The sequence below is a fragment of the Danio rerio genome, chromosome 6 (assembly GCF_049306965.1).
Source record: "Danio rerio strain Tuebingen ecotype United States chromosome 6, GRCz12tu, whole genome shotgun sequence".
Classification (NCBI taxonomy): domain Eukaryota; kingdom Metazoa; phylum Chordata; class Actinopteri; order Cypriniformes; family Danionidae; genus Danio; species Danio rerio.
The window spans coordinates 49253942-49272500 of NC_133181.1; the positions used below are offsets into that span (position 1 = coordinate 49253942).

Consider the following 18559-nt stretch of genomic DNA (forward strand, 5'->3'; position numbering starts at 1 on the left):
GACCAGGTAACGTTTTTCCAATCTTCCATTGTCCAATTTAGTTGAGCTTGTGCGAATTGTAGCCTCAGTTTCCTGTTCTAGGCTGACAGAAGTAGCACCTAGTGTCGTCTTTGGGCATTCTCTGTAAACCCTAGAGATGGTTGTGTTAAAATCCCAGTGAATCAGCAGTTTCTGAAATACTCAACCCAGCCCGTCTGGCACCAACAACCATGCCACGTTCAGTCACTTAAATCACCTTTCTTCCCATTTTTGATGCTCCGTTTAAACTACAGCAGATCGTCTTGACCATGTCTAAATGCATTGAGTTGCTGCCATGCGATTGGCTGATAAGAAATTTGCATTAACGAGCAGTTGGACAGGTGTACCTAATAAAGTGGCCGGTGAGTGTAGATGTTTAATACCAACTATACTGCCCCCTTGAGGTGTAGTAAGGACATTGCAACACATTCTCTTCATACAAATACTCTACTTTTATCTAGGACAAAGAATTTGCTAAATGAGCAATTTGCCAAAATCAGTACACAAGAGAGTTGGTTTCAAAAAGTTTATTGTTGAAGATAAAATACCCACTAGATTACAGACTAACAAATTTAGTACAAATTAGTTGTCAGAATCAACAAATATACTTCATTAGTCTTAAATACTCCAGATGCAGTGATGAAGAGGCAGCAACACATACAAGGAGGTAGATATTTATCACAAACCTTCTGGTCCATGTTATTATTCTAGATTCAATGGCCATGAGGAAAAATATATAATTACATTTTATGAATTCCATGAGGCAAAACTAATGGCAAAAAATAACTTCATTTAAAATAAAACACAGTGTACAAAAGTCAAACATTTACACAGTTAAAAATAATGATCAAGTTCATAGAGCAATTAACAATATCATAATTTAAATGAAAAAGCAAATAGGGAGATTTTGAAGATGAAGTTTTTAGGGCAAAGTTCGGGTTTTTGCTGAGACATGAATGATTTTGAGAATGTTTTAACTGCATGTGACACCCTTGTCCTCAGGTTTCAAATGAGCAGAGTCCCCCTGCCTTTCTTTGGATGCACTGAGGAATGAAATGAGGTGTCCAATTTAAGGAGACAATTAAGCAATCAGTACGTCCTCCGACTGGGTTCACATCGGGTAGCAGCAGATCATTAAAGTACACCTACTGCGTCAAACAAAAAACAGTTAAGCTTAAATTCACCTGATAAATGTCCAATTTTCCACTTGGGAGCAAAAAAAAAAAAAGAAAAAGTAACAGGTGAGCTGTTTCCGTGCCTTATTTCCCTCCTGCCATGATCTTGAGGTACTGCAGGGCATTGTGAGCAGCACTGGCACGAGCCGCATCCAGACTGGAAGCAAATCCATGGCAGACGGTAATAGGCTGTGTGGATAATTCCACCAGACACTGATATAGGCCACTCAAACTGCGCTCCTCTGAATGAACAAAGCCCAAAAGATAGTACATGTTTATATACGACTTCAGAATGTGAGCACACACAGTAAACTCATTCACAATAAAAATGTCAGCTGTATTATCATCCATATATATGACGCTCATTTGTATCAAATGCTGCTTTAAATGTGTGGGCAAGCACTTTTGTATTCACGACCCTTCCAAATATGGTCAAAATGAAGCTTCTTATTCAAGGGTAATTTATGTGGTTATAATAGATCAAGTAAAACCTTTCTTGGATTTTTTTTTGTAAATGTATCTCACCTATGTCCAGATAGCTGACGTCAAAGCGCTGTTCTTCAGAGAGTTCACGAAGGAGCGAACAGAAATTGGAGTCGATGGAGTCAGACTGGCCCAGAGGATGACAGCGCAACTGCAGGATCTTTTCTCCAGCAGAGTTCCTCAGAGAGTCCCATGTGCAGCCCAGGCCTTTAGACTTCCCTCCCTCCAGTCTGCCACCAATTTGCTGTGGAGTATTTCAGATGGTTAAATCTCTGAAATCATACTATACTTACAGCATAATAATCCTGAGTAAATCACCATGTTGAAGGTGTCATCTTCTGCTTCGGCCTCGTGGCTGCTTCTCATGTCCACCGGCACATCGTGAATACGAGAGAGCATCTTTGCTGCTGCGTTTCTTTTAGCAAGCTTTTTTGATGTGCCACTTCCTTCAACACAACTCAGCTCAATTAAGGCAGGTTTGACTTTGAATGGATTTCATATTTGAAAAGAACTAGCACAGAATCTTACCTATCTCTACAAATCTCTCCACCCTGCAGGTCATTGTAAACTCTTTGCGGTGTGCAGGACCAGATTCTTGAGTGACGGTGTATTCAGGTAAACGCCAGCCTTTCTGCACTACTAGTTCCTGTAGAAACAGCATATTTAATGATGTCTGATTCAGAAATATATTTTGGTAAATATGGTTTTATTACAAAGAGTATTTATGGTGAACATGAAAACTGTCTGCATTAATCTTTGCTGATGTTAGTTCATGTTAACTCGCAGTGCATTAACTAATGATAACAGGCATGAATTTGGATTTTATTCATTCATCAGTAAATGCTGGACTAATTGATTAATTAATAATTAATATGATTAATAAATGCTTTAAAGTTATTGTTGATTATGTTAGTAAATACATTAACTAAAATTAACCAATGAATCCTTTTTTAAGGTGTGATTATATTTTAATATGGCTAATACCAGAAACATCACCAATATTGAAGGCAATTGAAGGTAAATAAATAAAAGTAAAGTGTTTATTTTTCAAATTATTTGAAAAATGGCATATGGGTCATTCAAAGATGAAATTCAATTCAATTGCAGATACTTGAAGTACAAACAAATCAGCACACTTTTTCAGACCTGTACTTAATAAAATCTTCAAGTGTCAACATTGTACAAAATTTGAATGATTAAAGACTTAAAATGACAATAAATTAGTATTTTTGCAGCTGGACTTTGATCCATAATCATTATATTTTAATTTGTCATCCAACTATTCTTGTTGTAAACATAGTTTTGTTTTATAATCTACCGTTGTATTAATTTTAGTGGGTGTTTTCTCTGGTGTAAAATGATTTTAATTTAATTTAATTATGAATTTAAAATAATTTTATATTTACCCTAAAAGAATTATGCTAAGAAATTAAAAGTATGTAAATATTAGTTGAAATTACGCAAGCTTAGGCCTTTCACTTTTTACAAGTAACCTAGTTAAGTTTTACAGTTTTTGAATTCATTCAGCTGGGCTCAGCGTCTGGTTGAACCACTTTTACCTTAGCTTAGCTTAGCATAAATCATTGAAGTGGATTAGACCATTACTATCTCACTCAAAATTTTAAAAAGACTGTTGATAATTTTCCTATTTAAAGTTTGACTCTTCTGCAGTTACATAGTGTACCAAGTGTAAAAGCTGCTATTTTACAGGTCACTACGGCTAGGTACTATACTCTCATTACGACGTAATCAATGGACATTGTTGCTGTAAGATAGCTGCAGCAGGCAGAATGTCTAAGTGTCAACATTGTACAAAATTTGAATGATTAACGGCTTAAAATGATAATTTATTAGTATTTTGGTGCTGGACTTTGATGCACAAACATAATATTTCAATATGTCATCCAGTGATTCTTGCTGTAAACATGCCTAACAAGATTTTTGTTTTATAATCTACCATTACAGTCATTTTAGTGGGTGTTTTTGGTTAAAATGTATAATAGTCATTATTAAATTTTTAACCTAAAAGATTTATGTTGAGAAATTAAAAGTATGTTAAAGAGCCCATATTATGGGTTTTTGAAAATTCCCCTCCATGTAGTGTGTAACACAGCTCTAAGTGAAGTGAAGTATCCAGCTAAGGCTTAAATCTGTAAGAATACAGTGTTTAAAACGGTTGATTCATCTATAAAAGAGTCGACTCATAGTGCTTCAAACGAGTCGCCTTGATACCGACTCATTAGGTGTTCCGCCATGACGTACGAACGAAACCAAGTTATTCACGTGCACGCGCAAACCCGGGAGATTTCAAACCTGAAGCCCCGCCCTCTGACGCAGAAACCCAGACACACACGCACACCCACAAACACACGCACACAAACATGCCGGTCGATTGAAGTCACACTGCAGATGGACATTATATTGAGTCTCTACCCAAAGATGAAACATCAGCATTATAACCAAGCAGTTGGAAACTTCTGGAAGCTACATGCTACAAAGAATACTTCATCTGAGTTTGTTAAAGGAAGGATCAGTAAAGAGTAACTGATGGACGTCAGGATGGGTTTCTTCCAATTCTCAAGTGTAAGTACATGCGGTTAAAGTTGTTGCCTCGTTGACTCTAGCTTGCAAAATGTATTTAGTTGTGATTTGTTACTTGTAACCGCGTGTACTGTATCAGGTTAACTGGATATTTTATCTTATCGCGTGCAAAGTCACGTTAAAAACGCGACGCGTGCTGTTTGTTTATGGAGCTCCGTGCTAGAGTTCTGCTCCCGCGATTTATTCGGAAATTTATTCCCGCGCCGCAGTCATCTGGCGCGGGGACAGCCGCGGGAATAAATTTCCGAATAAATCGCGGGAGCGGTCGGTAACGGGTTTAATTTGGGACGGGAGCGGGCTGTCTAGCAATATCACAGATATTGCTATGCGAATTAGAAAGAGAGAGTCTGCGTGGTGCTTGTGTGTGTGTGTTAGTGCGCACGTGCGCGTATGAGAGAGAGAGAGAGAGAGAGAGCGAGCGAGAGAGAGAGAGAGAGAGAGCGAACGAACGAACGAACGAACGAGCTTTGTGCTGTGTGTGTGTGTTTAAACAGACAGCTTGGCTGTCTGGACTGTATACTGGGTGATTTTTGGTTGTGTTCTCCGCTCCGGGCCGGGGACCGGGCGCGGCGGGCAGAAAACGGAGCGGGTTTTCAGGCTAAAACCTGGCGGGTGCGGGCGGAAGCGGGAGCGTTGTCATCCGGAGGTGTGTGTGTGTTTTTATGTGTGTGTGTGTGGTATGGCGAGTACACGACTGTCTCCTTCGTTCGGTTATCCGTGGCACTATCCACTCGCCATAGTGTGGCAGCTAAAATCCACGTTTAAATTGCTGATTAGCTATTGGCCATTTCCCTCTCTGACTGAAGGCAGTCGACCAATCGCGACAGACTGTCATCGGTCCAATCAGCGCAGATTAGCTCCGCGCTAAGGAGGGGTTTGGGAACAAATGAATCACTGGACGATTCATACAGGAGTCGCTGGGATAATTAGCTAAAAATAAATGCAGATTATAAGACCATGAAAGTGTTTTTTGACCTTGCATGCATATTAGACTGTTGTTGGAGACCCTTATAACCAGGATATGACCCTATTTCATGTATAATATGGGCTCTTTAATATCAGTTGAAATTAAACAAGCTTGGGAAACCTTCCACTTATGTAAATAAGCACATTTTACAACTAACCTAGAGTTAAAAGGTTAAGTTTTAAATTTTTTTAGTTCATTCAGCTGAGATCAGGGTCTGGCGGGAACACTTTTAGCTTAGCTTAGCTTAGCATAAATCATTGAATTGGATTAGACCATTAGCGTCTCGCTAAAATTTACATTTACATTTAGTCATTTAGCAGACGCTTTTATCCAAAGCGACTTACAAATGAGGACAAGGAAGCAATTTACACAACTAAGAGCAACAATAAATAAGTGCTATAGGCAAGTTTTAGGTCTGTAAAGTCTAAGAAGGGAAGTATTAGTAGTTTTTTATTTTTATTTTTTTTATTTAAAAGACTTTTGATAATTTTTCTATTTAAAGTTTGACTCTTCTGCAGTTCAAGTTCACGTCAACATTGTACAAAATTTAAATGATTAACAGCCTAAAATGACAATTAATTAGTATTTTGGGGCTGGACTTTGATGCATAAACATAACATTTTAATATGTCATCCAGTGATTCTTGCTGTAAACATGTTTATAATCTACCATTACACTCATTTTAGTGGGTGTTTTTGGTTAAAATGTATGATAGTCATTATTTCATTTTTTTATGTTGAGAAATAAAATAAAAGTATGTTAATATCAGTTTAAATTTAAAAAGCTTAGGCAACCTTCCACATTTTTTTGTAAATAAGCACATTTTACAACTAACCTAGGAGTTAAAAAGTTAAGTTTTACAATTTTTGAGTTCATTCAGTCAGCTGGGCTCAGGGTCTGGAGCACTTTTAGCTTAGCTTAGCATAAATCATTGGATTGCATCATTAGCATCTCGCTCAATTCAAAAAAGAATTTATAATATTATTATAATATTATATAATATAATAATATTCTGATTTTAAAGCTTGACTATTTAGCAGTGTGTACTAAGACGAAAAACTTCTATTTTCTAGCTCACTATGGCTAGGAATGTTACTCTTATTGCAGCTAATAATCAAGGGACATTGCTGACAATATTACATGCAATGATGTTACGGAGGACCTAAAAATAGTCCCCAGCTAGAGGGTTGTAGCTAGCCCTAGCAAGCACAATGTAACAACAGAAGAGTCAAGCTTTAAACAGGAACATTTTTAAAAGTCTTTTTTTAAATTATTTTTTGAGTGACTTGCTAATGGTCTAATCCAATTCAATGATTTAAGCTAAGCTAAAAGTGCTCCCGCCAGACCTGGAGATCAGGTGAATGCATTCAAAAATGGTAAAAACTTTTTTATTCTAGGGAACTTGTAAAATGAGCCTATTTCCAAAAAAATCGAGTGACATTTCAACTTCAAATCTGCAGTTTGAAGACCACCAAGAATCTGATCTCTCACCTGCAAAGCTCCAACTGGATTGCACTCAGCTTGTTGTGTTGAACTGGATGATTTCATCTCTGACTGAGGGCTAAAACACACAGAAACTGTTCATTCTTTCAAGTGTGCCAACTCAATTCTCTATATCACAGTGTGCATTTTCTATCAAAAGCACACACAATCTGATATTTACCATTCTCCCTCCATCTCAATCCCGACAAACCCATCTCCCTCCATCCCGTTTCCTCCGATTCCTCCCAGCATTCCTCCTTTTAGCATTTTCAGGGCCGCTTCGGCAGCTTTGTGCTTGGCAGCTTTCTTGCTGGGGCCCTGGCCGGTGCAGTTGATGTCTCCCACAGACACGCGGAAGGTGAAGTTGGGCTGGTGGGCCTGACCCTCGGCCTTCAGCAGGTCGTACACTGGAGTCTTGCCTATCCGCGTTCCATATTCCTGCAGCAGACTGATGGGCGTCTTCCCGGGGTTCACAGCCAGCATTTGCTCAATACTGTCGACAGAACAAACGCAGAAATGCGTCAAGCGTGGTAATTAGACAGTTGTTCAAGTTCGGTCAACAAATGACACAAAATAAGGCATGTGCTGCTGGTGTGTGTTTAAAAATAAGACTACAAACTAAAGTAAATGTCATTTATCAAAATAATGAGATACTGCCTATTGATTTGTCTTCAAATGAGTCCTGTTTTAAATATGCCCAAAAAGGCTTTCATAATGTCGTGGTCGACCTTAATGTGACAGCTCTTCAGATAAGACAAATTCTGTCAACAAACTGCACAAAATAAGACATGCATTTCCACACTGTGTAATAATAAGAGTACTCGCTAAAGTAAATGGCATATATTAAAATAATGAGATGGTATCATTTAATATGTCAATAAATGGATCTTGCTCTGAATATGCATGACATTCCTGGCTTTGTTGACTCTTGATATGACAGTTGTTCAGGTAAGATAAATTGTCAACATTAAACAGAATTAAGCATGCACTGCCAGTCTGTTTAATAATTAGAGTACAAGCAAAAGTAAATAGCATATATCAAAATAATTTTAATGTCATCATATCCGTTCTAAATATGCCTGACAAGAATATTTGTTATTTAAGCTATTGTTACATTGAATGACATTTTAGTGGTCCTCTGTAAATCATGTTATTGAGCACACATGATTAGATTTTAGAGTCGTAATTACACTGTTAATGTGACAGACAAAATCTGTCAACAGATTACACTAATACAGGGATGCACTAACATACAGTGTTTAATAGTAAGAGAACAAGCTAAAGTAAAATGAATTCATTAAAATAATGAGATGTCGGAGATTCAGCGTTATGCCCACCATAAAATTATGAATCATGATTAGTGAGAAATCTGGCCACTGTCAAGTACAAAGACATGTTCTTATTTACTAAATTTTGGAAAATTAAAAATTTGGAATTATTTAATGATTTAGGCCAAAATCAGCTATGACAGTGGGCACCACCCAGCAAAAACAGAATGATCACCTAGTATTCTCATATGGTTTCTAATTGTTGATTTATTGTGGAACCAAGAACTTACTGGGAACATTCTTTATTCGCTTTTTTTTTATCTTTAAAAAGCTGAAAGCAGATTTGTTTTATTACTAACAACTTAAAATGAACCTCAATGTTTTTCTTTATTATAAATAGGATTCTACTCATGTAAAGAAAGCTTTCCATACTAATCCCCTGACAACATTTTGAAATCCAGGACTTTACAGAGCGTTCTGGAAACTAAAAATTGTTAGCTGGTTATATCTGAATTGCAACTTACGCGTTTAAGAAAATATTATATAGGCCAAAACCGGCTACTATTATGGGTACTGCCCAGCAAACACAAATACTGTAGATCACTGGCATTCTCATATAGTTGACGTTTGTTTATTTACTTTGGAACCAAACAAGAATGTTCTGGTAACCATAATCAATCATAAGTAATCATATATTAGTAATAAGTAACCATATATTACATTTCCCACGACGTTGAAAACAGATTTTTTTTACTAACAACTTAAAATGAACCTCAAAGTTATTTTATATTAGAGGGAGGATTCTATTCATGTAAACAAAGCTTTCCATGCTAACTCACTGAGAACTTTTTGAAATCCTGGACAAGCATTCTGGAAACTAAAAATTGTTATATGGGTACATCAGAACTTACACATTTAAAAAAATTATATTATATAGGCCAAAACTGGCTACTGTAATAGGTATTACCCAGCAAATACAGATAAATCACTGACATTCTCATATGGTTCCCATCTGTTTATTTATTTTGGAACCAAATAAGAACGTTCTGGTAACCATAATAAATCATAAGTAATCATATATTAGTAATAAGTAATAATATTTTACCTTTCCCAAAAAGTTGAAAGCAGATATTTTTGTTTCTAACAACTTAAAATGAACGTCAATGATCTTCAATATTAGAGGGAGGATTACATTCAAGTAATAAAAGCTTTCCATGCTAACCCACTGAGAACTTATTGAAATCCAGTATATTTTTTAGAGCGTTCTGGAAACTAAAAAAATGTTAGCTGGGTACATCTGAACTGCAGCATACACGTTTAAAGAAATTTTATTTAGGCCCAAACCGGATACTATAATGGGTACTACCCAGCAAACACAGATAGATCACTGACATTCTCATAGGTTACCGATTTGTTTATATATTTTTGGAACCAAATAGGAACGTTCTGGTAACCATTATACATTATAAGTAATCATACTGTATATATATATATATATATATATATATATATATATATAACCTTGGCCAGAAAGTTAAAAGCTGATTTTTAACAACTTAAAATGAATGTCAATGGTGTTCTATATTAGAGGAAGAACTCTATTCATATAATGATAACTGTCCATGCTGCTAACCCACAGAGAACTTCCAGGAAAATCCAGGAGCGTTCTGAAACTAGAAAAAAAAAATGTTAGCTGGGTACATCTGAACTGCAACTTACTCGGTTAAAAAACGATATTCTATTATAGTGTATGATACACTTTGATTAATATGAATGACGGATCACGTGAGCAGCGTCAGGTGCATCATTGCATTCATAAATCCTCTCCTGTGGCCTGATGGGATAGTAAAGTGTCCAATACCCATCAGATACTCCAGAATTTTGACGGAAGTAGTAAGTCTTCCGAGTACTTACGCTTACGGTTTTATGAATTGCATTAACTCAGATATACTACTCAGCTCAAGTACTTTTTTCGACCAGGAAGTGCGTTAGGCATGTGTGCTGTCAATGAATGTCGAAACAATCAAAGCAGTAACTTACAGACATCATATTTACAGAGTGCTTAAAGTGGAAATATAGTATTTTTGGTTCATTTAGTAAAGAAATAACTCAAATATTTCTGTTTTGTAGATGTCACAGATTTATTTTACCTGGTATACCCAGAGTTTCGCTTGCCGTTATCCGGGCTTTTCTCGTCGTTCATTCCACAATAACAGATGCTGAGCTGGCTTGTTTTGGACTGCAGAAACCCCCCGAGGTGACTGTAACCCCACTGATATCATTAATAAGTTTCCGTGCGGGGAGGATTGAGGCACGAGGAGACCGTAAACCCCTCTCTCTCACACCGTCCCGCATCACACAACACAGGCGGACTGACTTTTGAAGCGAACCACAAAAGCGGCCTTTAACTTTCATAATAAAAGTCCTAAACGTTGACTAGTTTCACAAAGCGTAGTGTAAAAAATGTAAACGGATATCATAAAAAAAAAAAAAAAAAAAAAAAAAAAAAAATATATATATATATATATATATATATATATATATATATATATATATATATATATATATATATATATATATCTTTCTTTTAGCCTTGACTATCATCTTTACATTTCTTTAAAACATCTTAATCACACTTCAATAGGGTCATCATATATATTGTTATTAAGATGTTTTAAAGAAATGTAAAGATGATAGTCAAGGCTAAAAGAAAGGCATAATATATCGCATTGTAAAGGTAAAATCATCCTCCCACTTGTCTCTTGATTGACTGTACATACATGTATACAAACCATATTTTAAAGGTCTCAACATAATTGTATATATATTTTGTTGCTGTTTTTTTAAATAATAAAAAAAAATCACAACTGTTGTTTATTCATATTGTATCACTTCTATTTTCCCATAACAGCCCCAAAAGACTGCAGATACAATACAAACTTAATTAGTAACATCTCTTGCCTTAGAACAGCACCATGCAGCTAGATTTCAACATAAATTGTGGTTTGGTTAAGAAGGGCACAAGGTACACATCTCATATTTCAGGCATTTGATGAACCTAAACCAGAACTATAGTTACAAATAGGGCACACATGTCCCCAGTGTCCAAGATCAGTGGCACATTCCTGAACCCCTGACCTAAGAGCTGCAAATACGCGCACGCACACACAAACACACACACACACTCGTACGCGTTCATTACACGTGCACACACAGCATGTGTCCCATTTCATCAGACAACTAAACACCAGAAGAGAGAGAAGCCAGAATAGGGAAATAGTAAAAACATAAAAAAGCAGTTTTATTTAAGTGACACTCCTGAGGTTAGCTAGCTGGAAAACCACTGTATGAAAAAATTGCTGTCTTTAAATTTGTAATCTAGTTGAACAATCCCAACTCTACATTTCAGTGTAAATGGAGCAATTCAAGACTTGAAGAGAGAGAATAGCTACAAAAAAACAAACAAAAAAACATTGCTGCTAGGTTCAAAGTTCACTTCCAAGTACAAAGTAAGACTGAGGAACTTTTCAATACATGTGAAGTTTCACATCATTCATCAGGGTAACTGGATCATTTAAAGTCCTCAGAAAGTCTTTTATTGTGTACTGCTATCCTCTTAGTAAATTAACTTTCATTTTCTGAAATGTATGTATGATCTAGGTCTTCTTCAAAGTCCTCAGTAGGTTCTTCTTCCACCTGAGAATCTTGGATATCTTCTTCAACTTCTACCAAGTGTTTCTGCATCTCTGTTTTGTCTTGTGGCTCCTGCAGCATCTCCTCATGGCTCATGTCTTCAATCATCTGATCTTCTGAGGTGTCATCTTCAACCTCGGTTAGACTTGTGCCAAATTCAGTTTCCTTCGTGTAGGTTTGGACTTCCATGGCAGGAACATTTTCTATTTGTTCGTCAACAGCTTCCTCTTCCTGGACTGGAACCTCAGATACTGCTTGTTCATCACTCACATCTCCAGCCATGGTTTCTACGTCCTCGGGTTCCACATCCTCCTCAGTAACTCCTTGTTCATCAATCACATCTTCATCCATGCCTTCATCTTCCTCGGTTACCACTTCCTCCTCAGTTACTGCTTGTTCATCAATCACATCTCCATCTGTGCCCTCAAATGCCTCAGTTTTGGATTCATCCACAGTTTCATCTTGCTTCTCAATGTCTTCTACTTCCCCCTGGCCTGGAACCTCCTCAGTTGGTTTCTCCTCATCAAATACCTGCAGCTCGTCAGGTTTTTCTTCGTCCTGGTAGAATGGATCCTCATCATCTTGTTCAACCTCCTCAGCAACAACTTCTTTGGCCTCAGCCTCTTCAGAAATTTCATTCCCATCTGTGGGTTCTTCCTCGTGGACTTTAACCTGCTCAGTTGGCTCTTCTACCTCTTGTTCCAGTTGCTCTGCTTCTTCAGAATTAATCTCTTTGGCTAAAGTGTCCTCTGTAGTGACGGTTTCAACTTTAACTTCATCATGGATTGGAACTTCTCCATGAGTTGGTACTTGCTCGGCTTGCTGATCTTCTTCTGGAATCTCTTCCTCTGAATCAAACTCCTGGCTTTCAGATAGCATCTACAGTACATAAAAGACATTAAGAATATCAGGATGTGCTAAAGGTCTAAATTATTATATGTATAAAATAAAATAAGCAGTCAAGACTGTACCTGACTCTGAACGATCTCAAGTTGGGCAGCAAGGTGAGAGTGAAGGTTATGAGTACTCTTCTGATGGTCTTCCAGGCTCCTTCGAACACTCATAAGTTGCTCTTCAAGGGCTTGGGATTCTTTTGCTTGTTCCATCTGCAGCAAATCCCTACAAGAGATACATCAAACTCAAGATGCATTATAAGCAGCTATATCACATTTACTTGCATAACAAAAGCAAACCACTAAATGCTACATAGAATTCATCAATGTAAGATCTCAAAAACTACCTTAGGATGAAAGCTAACTCAAAAAAGAAAACTGTCACAAACACATCATTTACTTGTTCCAAACCTCTTTGAGTTTCTATCTTCTGTTGAACACAATGGATGTTTTCAGTATATCTTCCTTTACCGTCCATATTCAATTCCATAGTAACATGATGACAGAATTTACACTTTTGAGCAAACTATTCATTTAAAGCATAGGTCTCAAACTCAATTCCTGGAGGACCTCAGCTTTGCACAGTTTTGCCCCAACCCTGATCGAACACAGCTAATCTAACGAATGACTGTTTTCATGACTCTTGAACACCACAACTATTTGTACGAGCTGTGTTTATCAGGGCCACAGCCATGTCACCCTGCAGCCCAAGACCGGTTACTCACTGAAGCTAAGCAGGGCTGAGCCTGGTCAGTACCTGGATGGGAGACCACTAGGGAAAACTAGGTTGCTGTTGGAAGTGGTGTTCGTGAGGTTAGCAGGGGGCGCTCAACCTGTGGTCTGTGTGAGTCCTAATGCCCCAGTAAAAGTGAAGGGGACACTACACTGTCAGTGGGCGCCGTCTTTCGGATAAGACTTTAAATCGAGGTCCTGACTCTCTGTGGTCATTAAAAATCCCAAGGCACTTCTCGTGAAAGAGCAGGGGTGTAACCCCTCTATCGGCCCTTGTGATCATGGCCTCCCAATCATCCCCTCTCCACCGAATTGGCTCTATCACTGTCCCTCTACTCCACCAATAGCTGGTGTGTGGTGAGCGCACAGGCGCCGTTGTCCTGTGGCAGCCGTCGCATCATCCAAGTGGATGCTGCACACTGGTGGTGTTGTGGAGAGACCCCCCCTCATGATTGTGAAGCGCTTTGGGTGTATGGCCATACACAATAAATGCGCTATATAAATTCACATTTCATTACATTACATAGGGTTGGAGCAGAACTGTGCAGAGCTGCGGCTCTCCAGGAATTGAGTTTGAGACCTATGCTTTTAAGCCTAAGGCCCTGGTACAGTATAAGCATGGCACAGTTATTTTTCATCGTTTGCTTGGGGGTAAAAAGAAGTGAAATATCTGATTAGCAATGTACTCTAAGCTGGCATTCTTATCACATCAACTTATACTTCAGGATTGTGCAGATCTAGTATGAAATGTATTGTACACACAAAATCATGATAGAAATTTCAACCTGGCAATGTATAACCCATGCATACAGTACAAACATACCTACATATAAAATATTAATTATGTATCTATTTATTTATTGAGGAGTATCTAGCCTGTTTCTCATCCAGAACCATGTTTGTTTTTACTCCTGAACGTCTGAATTTGACAAGAATGTCCTGACTGAATTTCTGAGAAATAAGAATAGTTTCTTGTTAAAGAAGCCAGAGTCCCAGGAGACCTCAATTTTTGACATTACTGTCACAAACCAAAGTTAGCTCGAAGATGTTTACCAGTCAGAGCAAACTTTTCCAGAAAGTTCAGCAAAAGAGTCAAACTAATGATACTTTGGACTGGTTTAGTTTGAAAAGACATCATGTCACTTCCTTCTCTGATTTCACTTGAAATATATTGGGGCCTTTAGGCCTTTTTGTTTACTCACTTGATGTCCATCACTTCCTGTCTGTTTCTTTGAAGAGCCTTTTTATTGCTGGCAAAAGATTCCTTCAGGCTTGTAAGTTCAATTCTTTGTTCCTCCAGCTCAGATGTGAGACTTTCTACAGCAGACACATGCTCGTCGAGACGTGATTTGGTGACCAAAACAGTGTCAGTGAGCCCAGAAATGGTAACGGATACCTCAGAGTTAGCAGCAAGGAGAGAATTTAGCCTCTGCTTCAGTGTTTCGATCTCTTCAGATTTATTCTTGTCAACTGCATTCAGCGAAGCAGTGGAAACAAACTCCTGCTGGAGTCCAGAAAGTTTGGTGTTCATCTCGGTCTGAAGAGACCAGACTTGGTTTTGAACATCAGTAGATTTGAGTTTTTCTGAGGTGGCCAGTGCAACATCTGCCTTTTTTTGGGCCTGTGTGTAGGCCTCTTCCAGAGCTTGTAGACGCTCTTCAAAAACACCAACATTGGCAACCTAGAAATATAGACAACATGCTTTAATTGCAACGAAGTTTAATTATTAACTTCAGCAGTGGAACCACACCTCACTTTGTCTCCTTAACCAATCATCCACTGCCTAAAATCTTATTTTAAGCAGACCAGACCTCTATCACTGCTCTTCTTGTTCTCTTGAACTCACCCTCCCTTTATTTCCTCACTTCCTATTAAAAATCCTATAACCCTCTTGTCCTTCCTATGTTGAATCTCTGGATCCAATCAGTCTACCAAATATTACAGAGACGATAACCCCACTCTGAGTCTCTGGGCATCATTGTAGGACACCCAATCAACCATACCAACCTGTTCACCGTTTATCCCTCTTACTTCCCTTTCCGTTTTATCCAACTGTTCCCTTACCATCTCAACAATAAAGTCTGGCTTAAAGTTTGGTGTGGTCCATGCTGGTGAAGAATGTTTAAGGTCTGAAACAGCCTCCTCTGTAAGGTCCGGCTCAGTCCATCATGTGAAACTACAGTACTCAATGTATGAAGTGGATCACCACCTTTCATCAACTATTAAACACCCATTCTTGTCTTAGGACAATTTTGATTCACCTCGAATATTGACTTATCCTAAATGTATAGCAAAGTTATCAAAGTTGGCAAAAAAGTCAGTGGTTAGAGCAGCTGAGTATAGTATTGGAAACCAAGCAACAAACCTAAACAAGGCAAGCATAATGGAGACAGCTGATTGGACACATGGTGGTAATGTTTGCTTCCTCAGCATTTTATCAGCAAATGGATTTCAATTTCCTTTTATTCACCAAAACCACCTCAATTGAACATTATTTTAGTTTTTTGTTTAAAACGTAGTCTATCATCATTTGCTTTTCAAATGATTTATGATCTCTTAATATTAATCAGTTATTAATAATTACATCTGAAGTGTAGTAGAGACTTATCCAAGGCCACTGTGAATAATGCAGGATTAAAAATTACACTTTTATATATTGTTAATATTGATAACAAGCTCACTTGAGTTTTGCTTGTGATTTTATGATTCAGTTGATTTTCATGAACAGTAGAAGACTAAACAATGCTCTTTGCAATTGATGTTGCATTAGATATATACTACGGCTTTTAAAGAGTTTTGTGATTAAAATGAATGATTAAAATCATCCCAACTGATATTTTAAAGCATCATGAGGTCAATTTAACGAGGTAAATGTGTACCCAAAAACACCATCTGGTTACAATTAACCTCTGGCTATGAATGACCTGGAAAGATTTCCTACAGTGTTTTACACAAAGAGCCTATTTTATGTAAGCTTCTGACATTTAAAATTGTGACATTTCCTTTAATAGAAATTGAATAACTAACATTATATAAATCTGGGTTAGAAGTTAGGCAAAATTTTCTAAATGTTAAGCTAAAATTGTTTATTTTATTTAATTTTTTATAAGAACTTGAATACAACGTTAATGGTGTGATGGCATTCACCTTTTACAGTGCAGTATGTTTGTGAAAACAGTTTTTTTAAGTGCATGAGAAAGTACTAGAATGACCACCGGCGAAAGAGAATTTAAAGAGTTTTGCAATTGGATTTCAAATGTGGCCATTAATCCAATGCTGTACACCTTTTAAGATAAAATAATTTACTTGTTTGTTTAAATGTTCACTTTTACATGTTGGTTAGAACTCCATTTGCATGGTGTCCTTTAAACAAGCCAGCATGGCAAAAGGAAACATGATCCTGGTCCGAACTGACTATTAATGGCCTGTGAGCCACATGACACAATTCAACGAATGGAATATTGAAAGGGCACATGAGACATGAATTCAGATCTGACTGTATTAAAGGCTTTTTCCAGTGAAATCAATACAAATAACTTAATATGTACACCTAAATAGGTAATTTTACACAAGTGGTCAGTGAGGTACACAATGTTCCATGTGAAAAACAAGCTAATTAATGTAATTATTGTTAATTCAAAACACGAAAAAATGCATATCTGTTGAATATTTTTCATTTGTTAAATACGTATTTAGTGTCATACAATTAAATACCTGTGCATTACCCATTCCCAACTGCTGTTGGAACTTGGTTATCCTGAGTTGCATTGCATTGACCGTCTCAGTCAGACTGTCAATAGTTTGCTGCTGCTGGCAGCAGAACCAGACTGCTGTTGATCCCCCGACAGCGAAAATAAAGAAAACAATGGCAGGGACCGCATATTCTTTAAATCCCCTCGGTGGAGTTACGGATGGCGTCTCCAAGAGCAGCAAACTGTCGTCCTGTTTGTTGGTACTTTTTCCTTTGCGCTTGGTCATCTTGGCTTTGCGGAGGATCTGCACGGTAGCCTGCAACTCTCCCCCTTTCACTGATTTATTCAGTGATTAGGTGACGGCTGTATTGGTCCACAACGACGGGGAAAAATCAAAAGTGAACTTTCAAGCACGAGGAGCGCGAGTAGGGGGCGTTGCGCACTGGAGGCGGTCTCAGTTTCATGGCGCTGCGTAACACGTATGTTTGAGAAAATATAAAGTAAGAAGTAAGAAGTAAAGAAATCGATTTAGATCTATAGATATATCTATCTATGCTGATAGAGTCAGTATTTTAGTAAGTTGCTCTATATTATATTAAAATAAACTGAAATAAAAATAAAATAAAAATGGAAAACATTGTGATATGTTGGTAAGTTACTGTGTTTTTAAATAAATGCTTTTAAATTATTTATTATTTTTATTGCCATTGATGGTTCCATAAAGAATCTTTAACATTTTAAAAACATTTCTTACACACAAAGAAAGAAAGAAAAGTTTTTTAGGGAGCCAAAATGTTTCTATGGTCTTGCTAAAAACTCTTTTATATTAAAAAGTGTTATCATTTCATATTTCTTTTAGTTCTACAGACTTAATGAAGCTTATCGTGTGTTCTTGGTTTCTTTTTAGATTTCAGCTGACATGAGAAGACTTTGGCTATGCCATTTAAAGGTGAGTCTTCATAACATTTCAAAGTTAAGACAATTTTGAGACCTTTCTCTTGTGCATGAACAGTTTTACTTGATAAAAACTACATTTATGACTGGATATTAGTACTGGAACAGAGACTTACTGTTGATAGCAGTGATCTTTCATTTCAATTTCACACACAGCCTCTTTTAAGACATCTCAAGGTAACCTCATACATTTAATATTAAGAAGATAGATAGATAGATAGATAGATAGATAGATAGATAGATAGATAGATAGATAGATAGATAGATAGATAGATAGATAGATAGATAGATAGATAGATAGATAGATAGATAGATAGATAGATAGATAGATAGATAGATAGATAGATAGATAGATAGATAGATAGAGAATATTTAATACATACAGGTGATAACATTTATTCCCTAAAATCACATCAGTTATTATTTCACTTTTGAGAATGCATTTTAAAACAGCTGCTGTGTTCTTTGACATTCATTCTTTTTCACTCTGTAAAACATGAAAACAGAAAAATGTAGTTAAATGGCTAAAAGTAAAAGACTAAGTCAAATGAATGATCATTTTAAGCACAAATAGCTCAGTTAGTACTAAAACAGTGGTCAT

General features: G+C 37.1%; 3 protein-coding genes across 5 annotated transcripts in view; all 3 read right to left on the reverse strand.

Moving 5' to 3' along the window:
• Positions 1–532: 532 nt before the first annotated feature.
• tarbp2 (TAR (HIV) RNA binding protein 2) lies at positions 533–10375 on the reverse strand. The gene is given in 7 exon segments (NM_199997.1): positions 533–1435; positions 1719–1920; positions 1995–2122; positions 2205–2322; positions 6736–6805; positions 6908–7219; positions 10145–10375. Coding segments are annotated over 7 exon segments (1041 nt in total). The 5' UTR covers positions 10198–10375; the 3' UTR covers positions 533–1277.
• An 888-nt stretch (positions 10376–11263) lies between these two features.
• On the reverse strand, positions 11264–17472 carry zgc:66479. 2 transcript variants are annotated; one of them, NM_198875.2, is made up of 4 exons: positions 17027–17472; positions 14515–14993; positions 12659–12806; positions 11264–12566 (listed from the first exon to the last, which is right to left on the reverse strand). In NM_198875.2, exons 1-4 carry the CDS (start codon positions 17288–17290, stop codon positions 11619–11621), a joined length of 1839 nt encoding a protein of 612 aa, NP_942576.2. In that variant the 5' UTR covers positions 17291–17472; the 3' UTR covers positions 11264–11618. The 2 variants fall into 2 exon arrangements, with proteins under 2 accessions (NP_942576.2, XP_073808713.1); XM_073952612.1 differs by having other exon boundaries at positions 11272–12566; positions 12659–12825; positions 12928–14993; positions 17027–17438.
• Positions 17027–18559, reverse strand: part of igfn1.2 (immunoglobulin like and fibronectin type III domain containing 1, tandem duplicate 2) — a 27448-nt gene continuing 25915 nt past the window's right edge. For both annotated transcript variants that reach the window (XM_073954522.1, XM_073954523.1), the window contains one exon: positions 17027–18445. In XM_073954522.1, the coding sequence (XP_073810623.1) occupies positions 18441–18445 (5 nt within the window). In that variant the 3' untranslated portion in view covers positions 17027–18440. The remainder of the gene's footprint in view (positions 18446–18559) is intronic.

Coding starts and splice junctions, on each gene's coding strand:
- zgc:66479 (NM_198875.2), bottom strand. CDS start 17,290: ATGACCAAGCGCAAAGGAAAAAGTACCAACAAACAGGACGACAGTTTG. Junction 12,807..14,514: donor CAGGAAGTGATGGACATCAA/GTGAGTAAACAA, acceptor TATCTCTTGTAG/GGATTTGCTGCAGATGGAAC. Junction 12,567..12,658: donor TTGAGATCGTTCAGAGTCAG/GTACAGTCTTGA, acceptor TATGTACTGTAG/ATGCTATCTGAAAGCCAGGA.